The 20,465-nt window shown below is 35.0% G+C and overlaps 2 protein-coding genes across 4 annotated transcripts; one reads left to right on the forward strand and one right to left on the reverse strand.

Annotated features, from left to right (window-relative positions):
* Nucleotides 1-1,936: 1,936 nt before the first annotated feature.
* LOC104770537 (peroxisome biogenesis protein 12) lies at nt 1,937-4,346 on the reverse strand. Its single transcript, XM_087489192.1, is given in 7 exon segments — nt 1,937-2,719; nt 2,804-2,941; nt 3,030-3,049; nt 3,052-3,115; nt 3,380-3,466; nt 3,586-3,843; nt 3,943-4,346. Coding segments are annotated over 6 exon segments (456 nt in total). The 5' UTR covers nt 3,661-3,843; nt 3,943-4,346; the 3' UTR covers nt 1,937-2,647.
* Nucleotides 4,347-6,034: 1,688 nt separating this feature from the next.
* Nucleotides 6,035-12,346, forward strand: LOC104747840 (uncharacterized). 3 transcript variants are annotated; one of them, XM_087489036.1, is made up of 19 exons: nt 6,035-6,480; nt 6,767-7,869; nt 8,003-8,203; nt 8,434-8,517; nt 8,726-8,785; nt 8,891-8,935; nt 9,030-9,226; nt 9,327-9,821; nt 9,975-10,050; nt 10,149-10,328; nt 10,427-10,516; nt 10,679-10,741; nt 10,814-10,888; nt 10,970-11,020; nt 11,226-11,303; nt 11,411-11,545; nt 11,634-11,741; nt 11,835-11,900; nt 12,009-12,346. In XM_087489036.1, exons 2-19 carry the CDS (start codon nt 6,835-6,837, stop codon nt 12,081-12,083), a joined length of 3,114 nt encoding a protein of 1,037 aa, XP_087345162.1. In that variant the 5' UTR covers nt 6,035-6,480; nt 6,767-6,834; the 3' UTR covers nt 12,084-12,346. The 3 variants fall into 3 exon arrangements, 2 of the variants coding, with proteins under 2 accessions (XP_087345162.1, XP_087345163.1); XR_015582518.1 differs by having other exon boundaries at nt 6,038-6,480; nt 9,980-10,050; XM_087489037.1 differs by having other exon boundaries at nt 6,084-6,476.
* The last annotated feature ends 8,119 nt before the right edge of the window (nt 12,347-20,465 follow it).

Genomic DNA, 20,465 nt, shown 5'->3' on the forward strand with positions numbered 1-20,465 from the left:
TACATTAATCTATACTTTAAATTCACACTTTACTACTAAATTGTAACTGAAATTACATAAATTATGAATTGACTATTTTTCTATTCATTTTCATTCAAATACACTATAAATTATAATTAACTCTTCTATTTAATAATTTTAGAAATGTAACTTTCATCCCTTGAAATCCTATAAATAACTATTTTCACATTATCATCCACCATATCTCACATTCTAAATATTTTCTTTGTTTTGTTTATGTTCTTGCATGGGTTCAAAAATTTGAGAATAATAATTTACAGGATTTCAAGGGATGAAAATTTTTGATTTGATTCTTCAGAAATAGCATTCGAAATTTTTTTTTTTTTTTAAATTTCTCAGAAAATTTTCATAATATTATAATTATTAAAACCTAAAATGAATTAACATAACTAATATAACAACCCGCGCATATGCGCGGGATATTACCTAGTATAGTATCAGAGCCTAGGTTCAAACTTCTCGAAAGTGGGCTACCACCCGTGGATGTCCAGTCCCACAAACTTCATGCTACAGATCCAATCCTGAGCGTGAGAGGGGGGGGGGGGTGTCAGAGTCCCACATCGGAAGAAAATTAAGTCCTTGGGCAATATATATAGTATGAGGCAAACCTCCTCCTTTGAGGTAGCTTTTGGGAGTGAGTTAGGCCCATTACTAATAGAAGGAGTGGAAATACCCATGTTTAAGTATGCCTATGGTGTTAAGAAAACATCTTGAGTTTAACATCTTGCCTATGGTGACAGACAACCGTAGACTTAGACTCCCAGATCTGCGATGTACAAACTGTTGCTCTCTGGCCTCTGTCTCTTCTCTCTGCACTGTCAGGCCGGAGGGACACCATTGATTTCGGATTGAAAGGAAAAAGGGTTGGAAGTGATGAAAAGTCATAACAGTAACTAAAGGCTGGAGGGTTTTGAGAAGTCATAACGCTTCGATGCTTTCACGTTTTGACTTTTGAGTAATAAGATGGGGGATACACATGGAATTTGATTTGAGAATTAGCTTTCCTTATGCTTGCTTATGTGGCATCTTTATAGAACTTTTTAAAATAGCTGATGTGGATAGGCTGAGGAGCCTCAATGGACTCATTTTATTAGTAAGTAATTAGTAATAACTAGGGATGAGAACCCGCGCATTGCGCGGGGGCGGGGTTGCATGCTAATCAGTTTTAATTTTATTTTTATGTAGACTTAGAGGTATATATCATTAATTAAAAATCTACATATATACTATTCTATAAAATATTATAATTAACATTTTATTTTTTGAATCTAGTGTTTTTGCACTCTTATCACATGAACTTAGTTGGCACTGATTGTGAAACCCCAGCTTGAAATTATAAATTGGGGGTTAAAAAATATATTTGAAATGAAATGTTCCCATGAAAGTGATATTTACATTAATATTATTCTTTTTACTATATAATTATATATGATAGTATTTTGTCTGATTTAGCATTTGGTTTAAATGTGCCATCTGTTAGGCAATTATCGAAAATTTATTTCATTCCATTTGATGAGCCTAATTGTTTTTTTAGTATTTGATATTTTTGCTTATTATGTTTTTTTTGTTTTTTTTTTGTTTAGTTCTGTAATTATTTACTTGTTCTTCCTTTTTTTTTTTTTTTTTTTTTCTGTGAACGCATTGGCTTTGCTCTGTTTCTCTATTTCTTTTGTTCTTTCTTCATCCATTAATCATCTGTTTCCAGCTTCAGTTTTCTCTTTTGTTGTACCAACTTGGATTGCAATTTATGATGTAATGTGGATACTAAGTGAGTTTCCTATTTCCTGGCTGGGAGATGTTTTTTTTTTGTTGATTAAGTTTGTTTTTTTTAATTTTTAATTGTTATATTGTTTGATGGTAATAGTTTCTCCCCCAATTTGATTTATAGGATGAAGAAGGAAAGTAAAGATTTGGGTTGTTTGTCAAATATTTTTGTTTTTAATGCCAAAATATACATACATCTTATTTGTGTGGTTGGATTACAAATCTTACTATACAATTACAATTTTTTTTGCCTTTATATCTTCTAAACACAGTCAATTTAAGTAACAAACTAACAATGACGGTTAAAGACCATTATTTTTAATTTGTGAAATTGACTAAAAAGTCAATCACGTGAGAGAGAACTAAACTTTACCCTCTTCTTTATTTGGAAGCAACACCACATTCTTCTCGCCCGATACTCGCCGGCTCCGATTTGCTTCTTGTAAACACCGGCCGCTGTAGAAACGTTAGTTCTACTTCATCTCAATAACCAGATGAAACAATTATATGGATCATATGAGAACCGACTGGAAGACAGACATGAAACTCTATAAACATAAATGAAACTCATTGTGTATCAAAATGCTTCTATATATAGAATAAGAACTCAAAAAAGAACTCAATGTCCGAAAGCACTTCTATCTTCCTAGGTTTAGACAAAACAAACAGCAAATGTTAAGACTACGCAGACATGACAAAAGCAAAACTGAACTCAATGTGTCGAGAAGAGCTTCTATCAAGCACTTGATCCCAAACTTGATGAGCTCTACATGAAAGCTTATCCATAAATATATTTGGCAATTTATAACTCTTCCGGCTCAGACTCTCACAATTTGGCTTAAAACCATTAAATAGATGGGTCCTAAGTGTCATGAAACAGCCTCCTAATCTGATCCACGCTGACCGGTATCAATGTCACCGGACATCGCTTGTACTGTGTGATTACCACAAAAGACGGATATAAGCTTATACCGAGGTTGGGTTTTGGGAATATAGAGAAATGATTCGGAGAACTTACCTTTGTAACATACTTAAATACACATGAGTAGCAGAAAACAAATCCAGAGACCGTGACAACTGATGGATTTGCACGTTTTTGCAAGCACAGCGCGCAGAGGGATCTGTTGGGAGGTAGAGGGATTCCTTCTTTGGCCATCTGTTAGAAAATAACCAAAAAGCACTTAGTTGATTGAGTGAAAGAAGTCTACATTAGTTTCAGTAATGCCTACGAACTGATTGATTACCGTTGGGGCTGGAGGAGTCCAGGTGGAGGGTACACTGTTGGAGCAGATAATCTCTCTTCAGCTGATTGATACCACCATTCCATCATCTAAAAAAAACAAAACACACGAATATGAATGAAAAGGTTCAACTATTTTATAGATGCGATGAAAAATATACCGAGAGACAAAGACACCAAAAATATAGCAATTGGCTTTATGGCTTAACGCTGTGGCTGTAGCATATAAAATCCAACTTATGTAATCTATGCTTAGGACTATTTCCAAAGGATTCTTCTTCAGAATGTGCTGGAAGCTTTCAGACAGTATAATAAGAGAAGAACCATATACTGAAAATATTTGTGGATACTTACTTTAAAGATAAAAACTGCTGCAATCAGACCGGTTTGGGCGTAGTCAAGCACTGCATATGAGCAGCTAAGAAGTGCCGCTTGCACTGTCTAATTCAATATTCAAAACAATACTATCAGACCTTGGATCACTAAAGTGTGAGCAGTAGTAAGAATCAGCCTATCTCATTCACTAAGTTACAGGAAGTTTAAGAAAACAGAAATCATACTTTTAACCAAGGAGGACCACGAAGCCTCTCACGCTCATGATTCCGCATCTTTGAAATTCTTGACGATGTGTCCATCTATCTTGGCATCAAAGAGGAAAAGAGCAACACAAAAAGTGTGTTAAGACATAACACATGTAAATTTACCACTTTGAAGGTTTTATAGGTCAGTTAATGATGATATAACTTTCTGCAGCAAGATATATCAAGGAAACCAAACGGTGGAATTTCAAGTATATCGTCCAACAAAGGCCAAGCTCCCTAATTCAATGTGGAGCATAGTAAGATAATGGTGACACGAAATTTCAATCAGGAAGGAGGAAGTTAAGAAAGATTCCTACTCTAAAACAAAGATTGTACCTCAGAGAGATGTTTCTTGGTTCTGATTTCTTTTTGGAGACGGAGAAGATGATTAAAAAGGGCTTTGAATTAAAACTACACACACAAAAATCATCAAAAAAAAAAAACCTTACAATTCAATTCTATCCCCACCTATAAATCACTACACACACACACAAAAATCATCAAAAACAACCGCTTCGAAGCTTGAATCTAGCAAAAAGATCAGCGAGACGGAGACGTCAAGGGTTTGGATCCGAGGAGAGAGGCCGATTTATGTTTTAGAAGGAGAAAAAACGATTTGAAATTTAACAGATTAGGGTTTTAGAAGGAGAAAGGACTGAAGATTGTTGCAGTCCATTGTTGAAGGAGCTCATGGTGGAGAAAAAAGCGCAGAAATCCGATAGTCTACGTAGAAGACGACTAAGGAAAAAAGTTCAAAGAGGCTTTGATCATTTAGATTTAGAAAAGTTATATTTGGGCTTACAAAAAGCCCAACGAAATTGATAATTTATACTGTGAAGATGGCTTAGGTCGCACATGCTCTGTCAATATACCAACTTTCTTAATCCACGCGAAAATTCCTAGAACGTCAAGTAAACAAAACCGGAGGGAGTATATGATTTGTAGTGTAATACGGAGTTAAACAAAAAAGGATCAAGAGTATTTATGTACGAAATACACAAATTCCAAGACCAAAAGTGGTGGGAAAGAGCATGTGCGACCTAAGCCATCTTCACAGTATAAATGCAGTGCCGGCGTTGATGCGGTGCAAGCGGTGCTTTTGCACCAGGTTTTATTTTAAAAAAAAAAATTTAGAAGGCTTTGAGCCCTCAAAGTTTAATATTTTTGATAAAAATGATTCTAAATTTATGAAATCTACAATTAACACCTTAAAAACATCAATTTTTTTTTTTTTTGCATCATGTCCAACAACAACTTGAGCCGGGCCTGTATAAATGGCGCCTCAGCTTCCGCATCTCCTTATAATGAATTATATACTCACCGTTTAGCGTGTTATGTGCACCTTCTAATCTGCATATTTTCTTTTTTGTTTTACATGAAGATGGAAACATTGACAATTTTGTTGAATTTTTCATTTTGGTTATCCTGCTACTAACTAAACGCTATGTTTGAACAAGTCAAACCCTCTTACTACATTTATGAGATATAATTAAATAATGAAATTTATTGCATTGAAGAAAAAAAATCAACCTTCATGACTCATCATGATCTTTCTGTCTTTCTTTATGTTGGTCAAAAGGAATCTCTCGTAACAGTCAAATCCAACGGCTGAGATTGAAAGGAAGAATGTAGCGCGTGAGGGAGACATCTAAACTAAACCAATGTATCTCTCTCTGTCTTATTCATTCAACTTCAACTGGGTTCGGTAAAGCGCTACCGCACGTTCAAAGTCAATTCCATGTTTCAACGTTTTACAATAAAGCACCTCTAACTTTTAGTTCTTTTACAAATTGGTGACCAAACTTTTAATTATAACAGTTTTTTGGTAGTAAATTAGTTGCTATAGCATTATAAACAGTATATATTTTATTTGAAAAAATATAAATACAATCATTACAAACTATTAACATAAGAACATTTAAGTGATGCTGGTTCTCCAATTCATGTTTATAAATGTTAAACCAAGAGCAATTGATTTTACGCCTACTGATATAATTAACAACACACAATATAATTGCTCTAAAAGCAAAGTGATCAAACTTTTTTAGTTTTCTGAAATGTAGATATGGTCATAACAAAAAAAAAGAGTAGATTTGGTCATAAGCAAAAAAGAATATTAGATCAAAATCATTTTAGTTTTAGGTATTAGTTGTGAATTGTGATCAACCTATCTAGAAATGTAATTATTGAGTTTGTGTTAGTAGCTAGAATTTCTTATATTAAAAGAAAATTATAGATTTTCATTATGTTCTACATTTTGGCAAAAGAAGAAAAAAAATGATTCAGATGTCGGCATAGGAATGCAGGATTGGATTGGATAATTGCTTTTTCCGTAGTGGTAATGAGGTTTAAATTAGATAAAAACAAGTCAAATAAATCAACAAATTTGGGGGTGTTCATATAAAACATGAAGGCCACGTTTAGTAGAGTTAAAGGAAACAAAAAAACGTGAGGGAGGACGGAGGGTTAAAAAAGAAGAAGAAGACAAATGAAAGAAAAGAAGATGAGCTGTGTCTCTTCTTCTTCTCCTGGTCTCAAGTATAACCTCTCCTCCTCCCCTTTTTCGTAAAAAGTTCTATTTTTAGTACAAACTTTTTTTATCTGTCTTTTTCGTCCCTCCTCAACCAAAAAAAAAAAATTGAAAAAAAAAGAAAGAAAGATTACAATTTCCACTTTTGTTGTTTTTTGTTTGGTTTTTGTAATCTCTTTCTATTCTCTCTCTCTAATCTAATCTTCGCATTCATTTCGTTCCCTCCATAATCCAAGCTTCCGTTACAAGTTCTCTTTTCTTTTTCTTTTTTGGATTTTTCTTTGTTTGAATCCTCAATTAATTATTCCCCAGGAGGAGCTTTGATTTTGCTGGAGGATTTGTAGGTATTTAATTTTGAGGATTCGAAGTTTTTATTTATTTATTTATTATTAATTGTCACATATAGCTGGAACCTTGAATTCGTTTTTTTGAAGTTGATACTTTTCAACTCTTCTGGAAAATTAGGGTTTCGTTATATATTAGGATTGGTTTATTGAGATCGTAAGATTGTTCAAGTTCCAATAGGTTCTCTCACAGGAGAAATTGCGATTCATCTTTCTTTTTCTTTTTTTTGATTTGTAAGTTTTAAAAACTTGTCTGATTAGTTTGTTTGATACTTTGATGTTATAGGAGAAATTATGGGGGTAGTGATTGAATTTGGTCATGTTGTGTGAGGGAGGGAGGGAGACAATTGCTGTATGAAGCAGGCGGATATGCTGCAGGGAGACGTGTTGGCTGTTCATCGGGGAGATAGAAGAAATAGAGTAGTAGGATACCCGAAGAACACGGATGTGGTGGAAGAAGATTTTAGGGATGGTGATGATGGTTGGAGAACATTGACTAGCAGGGATGACCACAACACGTTGGACATGGTTAAGGAAGGTTTGTTTTTGAAAGATGATGAAGTAGACGTGGTGGGTACCCCGAGGAGTGAAAGACAGGTTATGGAGGAAATAGATGTTGAGGGCAGTCCTGTAACGAGTGAAATAGATGGAGAAAATGCTGAGTGTTGCTCATCTGAGAGCGTTCAGAATGATGACAACGGACATGAGTCTTTTAAGCAGTATGAGTCTTCGGAAAAGGTAAATAGAGAACAAGATGAAGAAGATTCTGGTTCAGGTTCACCTGAGAGGGATGACAATGCTACTCCTAGTAGAGAGATTAAAGAAGTGGATGCAGAAGTGGCAAATGGTCAAGCTAAAGCAGATGAACTCCTTCATCTCAAGGTGGGTGAAACCGAAGAAGCTGCAGGAATAGGTAATAGATGTGATAATAAGGATGAGAACATATTGTTGGAAAGCAACAACAGTGATGATAACTCGAGTTTGGTGCTGAGGGAAAACGATGATGAACCGCAGAGTCCAAGATGCGAGGTACCACTTAATGACACAAGTATTAGGAAGATGGAAATGAGAGAAGTTACAGGAGAGCAGGACTCCTCTTCCCCATGTACTGAGGATGCTGTTAAAGCAGCTGGAGAGCAATATCAAAACGTATACTTCAATGGACCTGTCTTACCGCAGTCACCTACACAAGGACATAGGCGCAGCCAAAGTGAGATTGGGACTCCTGGACACAGGCGCACTAACAGTTTCCAGAGATTGAAAACACAGATGCAAAAGGCTTGGCGTGGGGTCAGCAATCTACGTGAGGATAACCGTCCCACTTTCAATCCTGAGGTCTTAGCTAACCAAAAAAGACAGTGGTACCAACTTCACTCTTCTAAAGCTCTGGTATTCATTCTCTCTTGGCTGTCATGTCAAACCTTTTAAACACATTTTTGGCTACTTCCTTAATCGTCTAACGATTCTGGTCTTTGCATAGAATATTAGCTAACCAATATTTTCCATTTGTTAAATACTCTAGGATCAAGGAAAAGTAAAGGAGCCAACGTCACTATTTGAACATTTTATCATCGTGGGGCTTCATCCGGAAGCGAATTTGAAGCCCGTGGAAGAGGCTTTCCGTAGAAGAAAGAAATGGGAGATGGAGATGTCAAGGTATGAAGTGGCAGACTACAGGATACTCCGTCACCGTGGGCCTCAGTTTCCAATATTGGAGCCTCAGGTTTGTGTTACCTTGGTTTTTTCTTTGACTTCACATAGTTTTGGCATGCTTAGAGATGTAACATGAGACATGTATTCTGTTTTTTTTTTTTGTCTCGTTGTATACTATATTTGCCACTCTTTCATTTCTTCTTAGTACATTCTTTCTTATAGTTATATGCGTCTGTTCTGCTTCATGGCAGATTTAGTTGGTTTCTTTCTTCTCTTTATCAACTTTCATTCAATGCACAGATTCTTTTTAAATACCCTCCTGGGAAGAAGGTGGTAATGCGTCCAAAGGATCTAGCAACTTTCTGTTTCCCTGGTGGTGTCAAGGTATGATATGTATGGTGTGCGTCTTTATATATTGTAATGTTCTTCCGTGTATTATTAGTTATGAGCCATGTCAGTTAATTAGAGAATTTACATAGAACTGATTCGTACTACTGGTTATAATATTCATCATGTTAGTTGGTATCATTGGGTTATTCTGTGATGTATGCAGCAGCAACTAAGACTGTTAAAACGTGATTTTTCTTAACAGGCACGGCTTTTGGAGAGGACCCCATCTCTCAGTGATCTAAATGAGCTCGTGTATGGAAAGGTCTGAAAATTGTTCTCAATAAAATATCTGTATATGAGCTTCTGTAGTTCATCTATGTTAGTTGGAATATAGGTTTACATATCATGCTTTTTGAGTTCACTGCAGGAACATTTAGGCACAGATGATTCATCGTTCATATTTTCGTTCAAGGTAATCTATATTTTCTTTGTGCCTCTCTAAATTATTTAGTGTCGGACATCCACCAGTCATGTATGTAACATGAGACAATCAAATTCTCTGTCAGGTAGCAGATGATGCGACATTGTATGGTGTTTGCTTACATGTCTCTGAGATTGTTCAGAGACCCCCTGGTGTATTAAGCACTGCATCACCCTTGCATTCATCTGGAGGAGGCAGTCGTTTTTTGGTTTCTGCACCTCGATGCTATTGCTTGCTCACCAGAGTTCCTTTTTTTGAACTACACTTTGAGATGTTAAACAGGTAACTTAAGATGCCCTCGCTCTTTGTAGTTACTGGCTTTTCCTTGCATCAACCAAAGACCGAGAAGCTTATGCTGAAGGTCATTCACATGTTGATGCAGTATGATAGCACAGGAGCGGCTAAAACGGATAACCGAATTTGTCAGTGAGATGTCTCTTGCTGCTGCATGCTATCGTCCACCAATGTCGAGGACGAATGATCAAATCGATGGCCGTGTCTCTTCGCCTCGTAGCAACCCTGATGATTGGATGGCTTCTGCAATACCTGTTGAGGGAGTCATGGCACTCACGGCCGCTGCTGCTGGATTGATATCTGATAGTGAGCTTTCGAACTTTGCAGAACCTCAATCTCCAGATAGTGTTGTCACCAGTGATGCTTCAGATGTAAGCCAGATCAAGGAAATAGAAAGAGATGGCAGAAAAGTTTTCCATTGTTACGATGATAATTCTTCTGAAGTATTTGAGAACCACTTGGTGAGTACCCCTGAAAGAACGTCCCAAAGCTATGAGAATGGCCACACTTCTCCAGAGGTTACATGTGTTGATCCTAGGACCCAACCAATAGAGCGTCATGAAAGCTGTGAGTCTGTGTACAGGTAAGTTAACACAAATTGATCTAACCACTCCTTATCTACGGAAATCTTGTCAAGTAATGTGGTTGCTTTTTTTTATAACGTTATGATTCAGTTTATTGCAGTTCATTTACATTTCAAGTATAATTTCAGATTTACATTTTTTATATATGGCAGTTCAGCTAGAAGTGTGTTGTCAGACGACATATTTGAAAATGATTTCGGTGATGAGTTGATACTGGAATGGGCTAAGGTAAGGAGACCACTAGTAGCTTCACCATATTTAGTTGCTCTATCATCTCTTCTTCACGGTTCTCATATACTGTTATATGGTATCTCACCTCTTGATAGGAACACAACAATGATGCGTTACAGTTAGTTTGCGGCTACCATTCACTGGCTATTCCTTCCCGTGGAAGTGAAGTAGTTTTCCATCCACTGGAACATTTACAGTCCATCGCGTATACCCGTCCTCCAGTTTCATCTCTAGGTTTGTCAGAAGAATATATTTGCTCTTCTGATGCTTCCGAGGTATATTTGATTTCGGAAAATATCCTTGTGTAGTCTTGTCTCTAGTTTATAGTCTCATCTCAACCACTTTTCTTCTTCTTCTTCTTCTTTTGCCAAAGATAAATGCAAGGTTGACAGCTGCTGAGGAGGCTATGGGTCTCTCAATGTGGACAACAGCAACAGTTTGTCGTGTTCTCTCTCTTGAAACTGTATGGCCTCTTCTTAGAATCCAATCTTTTCTTTTGGTTCTTCACTGTCTCTTTTAGAACAACCTATCGCTAAAATCCTACTGTTTTGCGTTGGTGTCCATCTCTCTTTTTTTTGTGCTGGTAATATTTATCTGTAGTTAAAAAGTATATTCTTCCTTCCAGATTATGTCACTGCTTGCTGGAGTATTATTAGAGAAGCAAGTTGTTGTAATCTGCCCGAATCTGGTTAGTTAAATCTATGCTCTGATCGGTATTCGAATGGAAATGGTCACTTAAACTGACTGACAACTATTGCAGGGTGTTTTGTCAGCAATAGTACTGTCTCTTGTCCCAATGATTCGGCCATTTCAGTGGCAGAGTTTATTGCTTCCGGTAAGCATGACATCACTAGAAAAACAATTGACCAATCAAATTGTAGTTTTCTTGTCGTAACTTCTCTATGTTTGTCTTCAGGTTCTGCCTGGAAGGATGTTTGATTTCCTCGAGGCACCAGTTCCCTTCCTTGTAAGTTTATACTCCATATATAAAGTAACTTGTGCGATGTCTTTAAAAGCTAGATGATTCCTTATTCTGAGGAGTTGAATGTTCATCAGTCTATATAATAAACACCATAAAACCCCCGAATCTATTCCATGGTGCATCGTGCGTCAGTCATGAACTATGTATGTTTCTTGTTGCTCACATGGTCTGCGTTTGCACCACCTGGCAGGTCGGTATACACAGTAAACCTATTGATTGGAAGGTCAAGACGTCTAATCTTATTCTAGTTAACATCCTCAATAATCAGGTTTGGTGGCCAAAGTTCTTTCATTTCTTTCTTTTCTGTTCAGTACCCGAAACCGTCGATCATATCTACAGTCTCAAGAGATGTAACGTTTACTAATGTTTGTCCAGGTGAAAATATGTAACATGCCAGCATTGCCTCAGTGTAGAGAACTTTTGGCTCAGTTGGCTCCACTCCATGCCACACTGGCTCATCAGAGCTCGAACGCTAGAAGACACCCGGTTTATAAATGCAATGAAGTGCAAGTAAGTAGTTTACCAATGCATGGCCTAAAATTGTGTACCAAAACTTGAAATTTCTTAACCCGATTTCATATGACTGTCTGATTCCCAGGCAGAAGCCGCGACCAAATTCTTGAGCGTAATGAGAGATTACATGGAGTCTCTTTGCTCAGATTTACACTCTCACACCATAACAAGTGTTCAATCTAATAGCGATAGGGTACTTACTTATATAGCGACTTCTCCGCAAAAAGCGTGACAAGAACTACTTCCTCTCTATATCTAACAAACAATCTGAAACTTTCTTTCGCAGGTTTCTCTACTCCTAAAGGACAGTTTTATTGATTCATTTCCTGGTAGAGACCGACCCTTCATTAAGGTACGAAATCGTAGGCATGATCTTGGCATCAGATTTTGATATTCTCACTGAAATCCAGATAACTTACAGCTCTTTTTTTTTTTTTTTTGTTATTGTGGCTTTTTGCAGTTATTTGTAGACACACAACTATTTAGTGTTTTATCAGACTCACGACTATCGAGCTTTGAGAATGGGGGTCGCTGAAGCTCATCAACTTATACAATACAAACTGAAGATACCATCCAAAGTCAAATCATACAAAAACCGATAACAAGAAGCAAATGAGGGTCACTTACTACCCTTTATACGCAGAGAGAGAGAGAAACTTGTTTGGAAACTTCTTTCGTACTCTTGTATATTAGTCATCTCTCAGTAGAAGCTTTTGAAGCTTTTGTTTGTTAAAGTTGTACAGAACACTTGAACACCCTTTTTTGCTTCATTCAAGTGGTTGATTTCATGTTTCACAATCAGATTCAACCGCAAATTTTCAGAAGCGATTCAAAGTGGGTTAATTGTGCATAACTTTTTTGAAAAAGATAGAATCTATAAATTTTATTGAGGTGCATCACTTTAAATGGTGAAATTTTTTAATTATTAGTGTGATATATTAGTTGGTTTATTTGTGGTTTAGATAAACCATGTCACCCAACCAGACTTCTCATTCTATTGCATAAACCTTAAAAAGTAAAATCAATTCCAAAAAGTTTTCTATCTCTCGGCTCTCTTGATATCTCTCTCAGGATCATGGCAAAGGATAATCAGGAATTGGCGTTGAAGAAACAGAGGGAGGAAGAATTGGCGTTGCAGAAACAGAGGGAGGAATTGGCATCGGTTCCAGATGCCGAAGAAGAATCTTCCAGCAAGGATGAAGCTGGCTCCGATGAGGAAGCTTCCTCTGATGAAGATGATGGGTCCGGGTCCGACGAATCTGAAGAGAAATATCTGCTCCTCCGATTGTGGTTCCAAAACCTATGAAACCTCCACAACAAGCTTCTTCATCGGCGAGCATTAAGAATGGAACTGAATCCGAGTGTGAAGAATCCAAGAATGCCGACTTTGAAGAAGAAAGAGGAACATCTGCTCCTCCGGTTGTGGTTCCAGAAGCTATGAAACCTCCACAACAAGCTTCTTCATCGGCGAGCAGTAAGAGTGGATCTGAATCCGAGTCTGAAGAATCCTAGAATGCCGAGTCTGCTTCAAGAATCCAAGAGCTTCTTTCTCTTGTGACTGCTTCTTCTCTTCATGTCGCTGCTTCTGCTTCCTGCTTCCTCAAGGAAGAAGAGACAAAGACAAAGTGCTAATGAAGAGAGCCGTACTTCTTCAAAACGTGGCAAAGTGGTGGTGGGGACTCACTTTCAGAAAAAAATGGAATGAAGAAGATGAAGTAATCTTACTCCAATCAATGATAGATCATCATTCAATACTCAATGACAAGTCTGCATTTTACAAACGTGTTCAAAAGTCCATATCATTTGAGTTTAAGAATATGAAGCAATTGAGTGACAAGATGAGATGGTTGAAGAAAAAGTAATTGGGGAAAAAAATCTTTACGCAAGCTCATGATCTTACCTGTTACAAACTTGCCTAGACTATTTGGAAGTTTGATTGTTTGGAGTCTGATTGTTTGAGTAATCATTCCTCCCTATTGTCATTGCTAATTTGGCCCTCAGTAGTGATGCATAATTTGTGAAAGAAGAATGGAAGGTTGTGCCTTCAAAGGACAAGAAAGAAATTAAAGAAGATTTTAAAACATTGAAAGCCTATGAGGCAAAATATATGTTGGTGAACACTAGACTTCTCAACAAAGTGAGCTCTGTCATATTCAAATAATAATATATGTTTGGAGATGCATTTGCCTTTCTTTTAGTTTTGTGTGTTGGTTTTATTTTGTTTTGGTTTTGGTTGTATTGACGGCTAATTAGTATCAAATGCATCTTGTTTTCCTTTTCTGTTTGGGCTGATATTAGTAACATAAACCAATGAATTACATGGCAGAAAATTACATTTGCAGAAAAAGTGCGGTTAATACAAATTACAAAATAAGCGGTATGAAATGATATTTGATTGGTGAAAAAGTAAATGCGGTTCACAATAAAATTACACATATATTTCTATAGTATAATAATGATATCATGAATAAAATAGTAACTATATAAGTAATTATTATAATTGTAATTTATTTTTTATTTTTGTTAATGAAAAAAATATTTATCTTTAAATGTATTTATTTAAATTAAAAGTTCAAGTTAAATTAGAGCTTCTTCCTCTTTTGACTGCTTCTTCTCTTCCTGTGGCTGCTTCTGCTTCCTGCTTCCTCAAGGAAGAAGAGAGAAAGACAAAATGCTAATGAAGAGAGCCGTACTTCTTCAAAATGTGGCAAAGTGGTGGTGGGGACTCATTTTCAGAAAAAATGGAGTGAAGAAGATGAAGTAATCTTACTCCAATCAATGATAGATCATCATTCAATACTCAATGACAAGTCTGCATTTTACAAACTTGTTCAAAAGTCCATATCATTTGAGTTTAAGAATATGAAGCAATTGAGTGACAAGATGAGATGGTTGGAGAAAAAGTAATTGGGAAAAAAAATATTTACGCAAGCTCATGATCTTACCTATTACAAACTTGCCTAAACAATTTGGAAGTTTGATTGTTTGAGAAATCATTCCTCCCTAGTGTCATTGCTAATTTGGCCCTCAATAGTGATGCATAATTTGTAAAAGAAGAATGGAAGATTGTGCCTTCAAGGGACAAGAAGGAAATTAAAGAAGATTTTAAAACATTGAAAGCCTATGAGGCAAAATATATGTTGGTGAACCTTAGACTTCTCAACAAAGTAAGCTCTGCCATATTCAAATCATAATAAATATTTGGAGATGCATTTGCTTTTCTTTTGGTTTTGTGTGTTGGTTTTATCTTGTTTTGGTTTTGGTTGTATTGGCAGCTAATTAGTATCAAATGCATCTTGTTTTTCTTTTCTGTTTGAACTAATATTAGTAACATAAACCAATGAATTGCATGGCAGAAAATTACATTTGCAGAAAAAGTGCGGTTAATACAAAATAAGCGGTATGAAATGATATTTGATTGGTGAAAAAGTAAATGCGGTTCACAATAAAATTACACATATATTTCTATAGTATAATAATAATTTCATGAATAAAATAGTAACTATATAAATAATTAATATAATTGTAATTTATTTTTTATTTTTGTTAATGAAAAAAATATTTATCTTTAAAAGTATTTATTTCAATTAAAAGTTCAAGTTAAATTAGAGCTTCTTCCTCTTGTGACTGCTTCTTCTCTTCCTGTGGCTGCTTCTGCTTCTTGCTTCCTCAACGAAGAAGAGACAAAGACAAAGTGCTAATGAAGAGAGCTGTACTTCTTCAAAACGTGGCAAAGTGGTGGTGGAGACTCACTTTCGGAAAAAATGGAGTGTTCTATGAAGTAATCTTACTCCAATTAATGATAGATCATCATTCAATACTCAATGACAAGTCTGCATTTTACAAACTTGTTCAAAAGTCCATATTATTTGAGGTTAAGACTATGAAGCAACTGAGTGACAAGATGAGATGGTTGAAGAAAAAGTAATTGGGGAAAAAAACCTTTACGCAAGCTCATTATCTTACCTGTTACAAACTTGCCTAGACTATTTGGAAGTTTGATTGTTTGAAGTCTGATTGTTTGAGAAATCATTCCTCCCTAGTGCCATTGCTAATTTGGCCAAAGTAGTGATGCATAATTTGTGAAAGAAGAATGGAAGGTTGTGCCTTCAAAGGACAAGAAGGAAATTAAAGAAGATTTTAAAACATTGAAAGCCTATGAGGCAAAATATATGTTGGTGAACACTAGACTTCTCAACAAAGTGAGCTCTGCCATATTCAAATCATAATATATGTTTGGAGATGCATTTGCCTTTCTTTTTTGTTTTGTGTGTTAGTTTTATCTTGTTTTGGTTTCGGTTGTATTGACGGCTAATTAGTATCAAATGCATCTTGTTTTCCTTTTCTGTTTAGGCTGATATTAGTAACATAAACCAATAAATTGCATGGCAGAAAATTACATTTGCGGAAAAAGTGCGGTTAATACAAAATAAGCGGTATGAAATGATATTTGATTGGTGAAAAAGTAAATGCGGTTCACAATAAAATTACACATATATTTCTATAGTATAATAATGATTTCATGAATAAAATAGTAACTATATAAATAATTAATAGAATTGTAATTTATTTTTTATTTTTGTTAATGAAAAAATATTTATCTTTAAAAGTATTTATTTAAATTAAAAGTTCAAGTTAAATTAGAGCTTCTTCCTCTTATGACTGCTTCTTCTCTTCATGTGGCTGCTTCCCGCTTCTTAATTAGCACAAAGACAAAGTGCTAATGAAGAGAGCCGTACTTCTTCAAAACGTGGCAAAATGGTGGTAGGGACTCACTTTCAGAAAAAATGGAATGAAGAAGATGAAGTAATCTTACTCCAATCAATGATAGATCATCATTCAATACTCAATGACAAGTCTGCATTTTACAAACTTGTTCAAAAGTCCATATCATTTGAGTTTAAGAATATGAAGCAATTGAGTGACAAGATGAGATGATTGAAGAAAAAGTAATTGGGAAAAAAACCTTTACGCAAGCTCATGATCTTACCTGTTACAAACTTGCCTAGACTATTTGGAAGTTTGATTGTTTGGAGTCTGATTGTTTGAGAAATCAATCCTCCCTAGTGTCATTGCTAATTTGGCCCTCAGTAGTGATGCATAATTTGTTAAAGAAGAATGGAAGATTGTGCCTTCAAGGGACAAGAAGGAAATTAAAGAAGATTTTAAAACATTGAAAGCCTATGAGGCAAAATATATGTTGGTGAACACTAGACTTCTCAACAAAGTGAGCTCTGCCATATTCAAATCATAATAAATGTTTGGAGATGCATTTGCCTTTCTTTTGGTTTTGTGTGTTGGTTTTATCTTGTTTTGGTTTTGGTTGTATTGGCGGCTAGTTAGTATCAAATGCATCTTGTTTTCATTTTCTGTTTGGACTAATATTAGTAACATAAACCAATGAATTGCATGGCTGAAAATTACATTTGCAGAAAAAGTGCAGTTAATAAAATAAGCGGTATGAATTGGTGAAAAATTAAATGCGGTTCACAATAAAATTACACATATATTTCTATAGTATAATAATGATTTCATGAATAAAATAGTAACTATATAAATAATTAATATAATTGTAATTTATTTTTTATTTTTGTTAATGAAAAAAATATTTATCTTTAAAAGTATTTATTAAATTAAAAGTTCAAGTTAAATTAGAGCTTCTTCCTCTTGTGACTGCTTCTTCTCTTCCTGTGGCTGCTTCTGCTTCCTGCTTCCTCAAGGAAGAAGAGACAAAGACAAAGTGCTAATGAAGAGAGCCGTACTTCGTCAAAACGTGGCAAAGTGGAGGTGGGGACTCACTTTCGGAAAAAATGGAGTGAAGAAGATGAAGTAATCTTACTCCAATTAATGATAGATCATCATTCAATACTCAATGACAAGTCTGCATTTTACAAACTTGTTCAAAAGTCCATATTATTTGAGTTTAAGACTATGAAGCAACTGAGTGACAAGATGAGATGGTTGAAGAAAAAGTAATTGGGGAAAAAAACCTTTACGCAAGCTCATTATCTTACCTGTTACAAACTTGCCTAGACTATTTGGAAGTTTGATTGTTTGGAGTCTGATTGTTTGAGAAATTATTCCTCCCTAGTGCCATTGCTAATTTGGCCAAAGTAGTGATGCACAATTTGTGAAAGAAGAATGGAAGGTTGTGCCTTCAAAGGACAAGAAGGAAATTAAAGAAGATTTTAAAACATTGAAAGCCTATGAGGCAAAATATATGTTGGTGAACACTAGACTTCTCAACAAAGTGAGCTCTGCCATATTCAAATCATAATATATGTTTGGAGATGCATTTGCCTTTCTTTTGGTTTTGTGTGTTGGTTTTATCTTTTTTTGGTTTCGGTTGTATTGACGGCTAATTAGTATCAAATGCATCTTGTTTTCCTTTTCTGTTTAGGCTGATATTAGTAACATAAACCAATAAATTGCATGGCAGCAAAATTACATTTGCAGAAAAAGTGCGGTTAATACAAAATAAGCGGTATGAAATGATATTTGATTGGTGAAAAAGTAAATGTGGTTCACAATAAAATTACACATATATTTCTATAGTATAATAATGATTTCATGAATAAAATAGTAACTATATAAATAATTAATAGAATTGTAATTTATTTTTTATTTTTGTTAATGAAAAAATATTTATCTTTAAAAGTATTTATTTAAATTAAAAGTTCAAGTTAAATTAGAGCTTCTTCCTCTTGTGACTGCTTCTTCTCTTCCTGTGGCTGCTTCTGCTTCCTGCTTCTTCATTAGCACAAAGACAAAGTGCTAATGAATAGAGCCGTACTTCTTCAAAACGTGGCAAAGTGGTGGTGGGGACTCACTTTCAGAAAAAATGGAATGAAGAAGATGAAGTAATCTTACTCCAATCAATGATAGATCATCATTCAATACTCAATGACAAGTCTGCATTTTACAAACTTGTTCAAAAGTCCATATCATTTGAGTTTAAGAATATGAAGCAATTGAGTGACAAGATGAGATGATTGAAGAAAAAGTAATTGGGAAAAAAACCTTTACGCAAGCTCATGATCTTACCTGTTACAAACTTGCCTAGACTATTTGGAAGTTTGATTGTTTGGAGTCTGATTGTTTGAGAAATCAATCCTCCCTAGTGTCATTGCTAATTTGGCCCTCAGTAGTGATGCATAATTTGTTAAAGAAGAATGGAAGATTGTGCCTTCAAGGGACAAGAAGGAAATTAAAGAAGATTTTAAAACATTGAAAGCCTATGAGGCAAAATATATGTTGGTGAACACTAGACTTCTCAACAAAGTAAGCTCTGCCATATTCAAATCATAATAAATGTTTGGAGATGCATTTGCCTTTCTTTTGGTTTTGTGTGTTGGTTTTATCTTGTTTTGGTTTTGGTTGTATTCGCGGCTAATTAGTATCAAATGCATCTTGTTTTCCTTTTCTGTTTAGACTAATATTAATAACATAAACCAATGAATTGCATGGCAGAAAATTACATTTGCAGAAAAAGTGCGGTTAATACAAAATAAGCGGTATGAAATGATATTTGATTGGTGAAAAGGTAAATGCGGTTCACAATAAAATTACACATATATTTCTATAGTATAATAATAATTTTATGAATAAGATAGTAACTATATAAATAATTAATATAATTGTAATTTATTTTTTATTTTTGTTAATGAAAAAAAATTTATCTTTAAAAGTATTTATTTAAATTAAAAGTTCAAGTTAAATTAGAGCTTCTTCCTCTTGTGACTGCTTCTTCTCTTCCTGTGGCTGCTTCTGCTTCCTGCTTCCTCAAGGAAGAAGAGACAAAGACAAAGTGCTAATGAAGAGAGGCGTACTTCTTCAAAACGTGGCAAAGTGGTGGTGGGGACTCACTTTCGGAAAAAATGGAGTGAAGAAGATGAAGTAATCTTACTCCAATTAATGATAGATCATCATTCAATACTCAATGACAAGTCTGCATTTTACAAACTTGTTCAAAAGTCCATATTATTTGAGTTTAAGACTATGAAGCAACTGAGTGACAAGATGAGATGGTTGAAGAAAAAGTAATTGGGGAAAAAAACCTTTACGCAAGCTCATTATCTTACCTGTTACAAACTTGCCTAGACTATTTGGAAGTTTGATTGTTTGAAGTCTGATTGTTTGAGAAATCATTCCTCCCTAGTGTCATTGCTAATTTGGCCAAAGTAGTGATGCATAATTTGTGAAAGAAGAATGGAAGGTTGTGCCTTCAAAGGACAAGAAGGAAATTAAAGAAGATTTTAAAACATTGAAAGCCTATGAGGCAAAATATATGTTGGTGAACACTAGACTTCTCAACAAAGTGAGCTCTGCCATATTCAAATCATAATATATGTTTGGAGATGCATTTACCTTTCTTTTGGTTTTGTGTGTTGGTTTTATCTTGTTTTGGTTTCGGTTGTATTGACGGCTAATTAGTATCAAATGCATCTTGTTTTTCTTTTCTGTTTAGGCTGATATTAGTAACATAAACCAATAAATTGCATGGCAGAAAATTACATTTGCAGAAAAAGTGCGGTTAATACAAAATAAGCGGTATGAAATGATATTTGATTGGTGAAAAAGTAAATGCGGTTCACAATAAAATTACACATATATTTCTATAGTATAATAATAATTTCATGAATAAAATAGTAACTATATAAATAATTAATATAATTGTAATTTATTTTTTATTTTTGTTAATGAAAAAAATATTTATCTTTAAAAGTATTTATTTAAATTAAAAGTTCAAGTTAAATTAGAGCTTCTTCCTCTTGTGACTGCTTCTTCTCTTCCTGTGGCTGCTTCTGCTTCCTGCTTCCTCAAGGAAGAAGAGACAAAGACAAAGTGCTAATGAAAAGAGCCGTACTCGTTCAAAACGTGGCAAAGTGGTGGTGGAGACTCACTTTCGGAAAAAATG

The sequence above is a fragment of the Camelina sativa genome, chromosome 15 (assembly GCF_030686135.1).
Source record: "Camelina sativa cultivar CO46 ecotype springtype chromosome 15, ASM3068613v1".
NCBI lineage: Eukaryota > Viridiplantae > Streptophyta > Magnoliopsida > Brassicales > Brassicaceae > Camelina > Camelina sativa.